This window comes from Syzygium oleosum, unplaced genomic scaffold (assembly GCF_021117445.2).
Source record: "Syzygium oleosum isolate NSW1041296 unplaced genomic scaffold, Sole_v2.1 Sole_v2.51, whole genome shotgun sequence".
NCBI classification, from domain to species: domain Eukaryota; kingdom Viridiplantae; phylum Streptophyta; class Magnoliopsida; order Myrtales; family Myrtaceae; genus Syzygium; species Syzygium oleosum.
In genome coordinates, this window is record NW_026607535.1 from 1,381,813 (window position 1) to 1,384,759 (window position 2,947).

General features: G+C 37.7%; 1 protein-coding gene across 1 annotated transcript; it reads right to left on the minus strand.

Moving 5' to 3' along the window:
• Positions 1-403: 403 nt before the first annotated feature.
• On the minus strand, positions 404-2,012 carry LOC115694288 (protein PHLOEM PROTEIN 2-LIKE A1-like). The gene is made up of 2 exons (XM_030621410.2): positions 1,898-2,012; positions 404-862 (listed from the first exon to the last, which is right to left on the minus strand). Exons 1-2 carry the CDS (start codon positions 1,975-1,977, stop codon positions 493-495), a joined length of 450 nt encoding a protein of 149 aa, XP_030477270.2. The 5' UTR covers positions 1,978-2,012; the 3' UTR covers positions 404-492.
• Positions 2,013-2,947: the final 935 nt, after the last annotated feature.

Below are 2,947 nucleotides of genomic sequence, written 5' to 3' on the forward strand. Positions count from 1 at the left end.
ATTGATGGTATGAGTACGTGTGATCACATAAAACCCCGATGCGTTTTATGCGGGGTATTGAACCCGTCCTGATGCGTTTTACGCGGGACGATGCCCGGACTACTGGAAGATGGCCAACCTGATACGTTTTACGGGGGTTGTGTCATGAGCCTGATGCGTTTTACGCGGGCCGGAGATCGATCTCAAAATGATGGACCTGATGCGTTTTATGCGGGTCGGACTTGATGCGTTTGATAATAGATACGGCTCTCCAATGAGCAATTCCTGAGTTTGATCACCCTAGACCAGTGGAAGATGAGTTTGTACATCCAAAGATGCTGGCTCCAATACCATGTACAATGAGAAAATTCTGAAAACATATATCGCATTCACTGAATCAAAGATGCACACAGGGGAGCACCACACAACAATCAAATGAAAGAAGCCGATCGTAGCGAAGATCCTGCATGATTCTAGCAATCACCTAAATATCCCAATGTTTCTTAAGTACCTCTAACCGGTCGAGACTCGAAAGCTAACACCTTTGATAACAAGTCCCGATTTCCAGTTCCCACCATGCTCATTAAGAGCAAAGGTGACTTCGCCAACATTTTCAGGCGACATCACGAATTCGCAGATCGGGATGTATTCCCAACGTTGTTGAGGCACTCTTCTCAAGCTTTTGACACATTCTTCCTTATTACCATCAGGGAGAGTGGCTGTGAATGTCACAGGAGCATCCCACCGGTAATATGGGTCTATCCTTGTCACCACAAATGCAATTTCGTACTTAGTCATCGGTGCGAGCGCAATCGTTCGAAATTTCCCGCTCACTTCCAACCAACACACGTTTCGTAGTACGGCCACTTCTACATCCATGTCACTAGGAAAAAAATAGAGAGGAGAAGAGAAAACAATGGTCAGAATTGACACTTTTTCATCGTAAGTTCATTCATTTAGTAGCTCATTAAATAATAGTTATGATGTTTTGGTAGTAATAAGAAAATAATAGTTATAATAGTAAGTAATGCTACATGTACTAAGAATTTGCTAAGATATTTCTACAAAATAATGTGGTAATCCAGGTGACACGAGCCTATGTCCTCGACTATGTGTACAGTAAGCAATAATGCAAAGAAAACAGGAAAGAAAATACAAATCGGTCAAGTTCAGAAAAGATTTTTATTATTCTATTTTTCATTTCTGCCAAGTTTAAGGAAATTAAAAGATTTTCCTAGCTTCACTTTATCCTACTAGAATTAGAGTTAAAGTTGGACTAGGTATGATTAACTTGCATCAAAAGAAAGTATGACTGGAAAAATTGTCTAAATAATTGGGATAGAGGGCTCCTATAGCACGAGGATCATTAGTGAAATTCTTCCACGCTTTCTTAATATTAACTTTACCTACTTCATAGAGATATAGGAAAGCAATCGAGCAATCTGAGCTAAACTATATAAGTTATCTTAATAAACTTCCTATTTGAGATGAGAAAAATATATGATATCATTGTTGATGTTAGGATAACTCAAATATATAATAATTTGCTTATGATTTTCTCTTGCATAATAGCTCTCTATTGCGAAATTGAAACTTCAGACTACCCGATGAAAGAAAGCTCGACCAATTGAATTTTTTACTTGAAAACATATAAACAAGAAACAACAGAAACGATCCATGATGATGATTTGTGCTTACTTCTGAAAGAGGTGCTTGAAGGACGAGGGATGTCGGTCTTCATTGCAAAGATTGTGATACTCACCGAAGAAGGAATAACAAAGATAGGAAGAAGACGATTCTTTTCTTTGATCTTTCTTTGTGTTTGCTTTGTTTCCTTTTTCTCAATGCATTCTTTTTACTAACTTTACACATAACTGATGGCATGGCATATACCACGTTGTCTCTAAAGATGATATACCTTGTCTGTTGAAATGGGATCCATTCCCAATTGTCCTTGTTTTCACCCCAAACAATCGCTAGATCTCTTGCAAACACCATGAAGCAGTTCTTATTTGACTCTTTGTCAACCCAATATTTCTACAAGGTCAAAATTCGAAACAACTCAAGAAAATGCCGGTAAATTGTCCAATTCTTAAATTTAGGGGTCCCGCTTTCGTGGATCAAGAAAATGGGTAGTAGAAAAAGTCAAATCACACCTAATTTTGTTAACAAATTGAATCTACCGATGCAATTGGCAGAAATACAAAAGTTCTAACGATATAACCAAAACTCGCAAATTAATTAATCTACCATATGCTACAAACCAATGATAAGAAATCACCAAAGCAATTTAAGCAAATACACTTGCCTTTTTCTTGTTATTCAACAGAACTCCATCGTAGAGCTGCTCACACACCTTCTCCTTGGATGAGGAGTTGATTGGTTCATCTGCATCTTTCAGAATGGCCACGTAGTTGTGTGGTGGTCTCCTTGTCACTTTGCCTTTTGGTGTTTTTGGGTCGTCTTCATATTCATACTCCTCTCCCATCTATTCACTTAGGGCAAGCAAGAGTCTAATTAGCAATTCCGTTTTTTTTTTCAGAAACAATTTTTCTGGGTCTATGAGTTAATCGATGTTTATGAAGAAGACTAATCGCAGGCCGAGCTTCAGTCACAAGGATTGCATATATGAAATCAATCAAGTTCGCTCAACATGCATCTTCTCCAGGCAAAGCTAATTATAGAAATATGAATAAATAGATTTTAAAAAAAGTAGAAGAAGACTTACAGTTCTTAGTTCTTAGCTCTTCTTGCACAGCTTAATTCCTCCTAAATGCGCAGAGGGAGAGAGAGAGAGAGAGATCTGCACATATTTGTTGTACCTTGAGTAATAATAAACCAGTAGAGTCAATTAAGTCAACGGTGGCCATTTCATGTGATCATTATAATATGATTACCAATTATCGACCATATTAAAAATAATCTCCATGGTAGATGGATCATATTAAACAAATGAAAAAGATGAGGA

What these genes read in the sequence shown, in the direction of transcription:
- LOC115694288 (XM_030621410.2), bottom strand. Translation starts at nt 1,977, where the DNA reads ATGGTGTTTGCAAGAGATCTAGCGATTGTTTGGGGTGAAAACAAGGAC. An exon ending in ATCCCATTTCAACAGACAAG is followed by an intron (nt 863 to 1,897) that starts GTATATCATCTT and finishes TTTTTTTCCTAG; the next exon opens with TGACATGGATGTAGAAGTGG.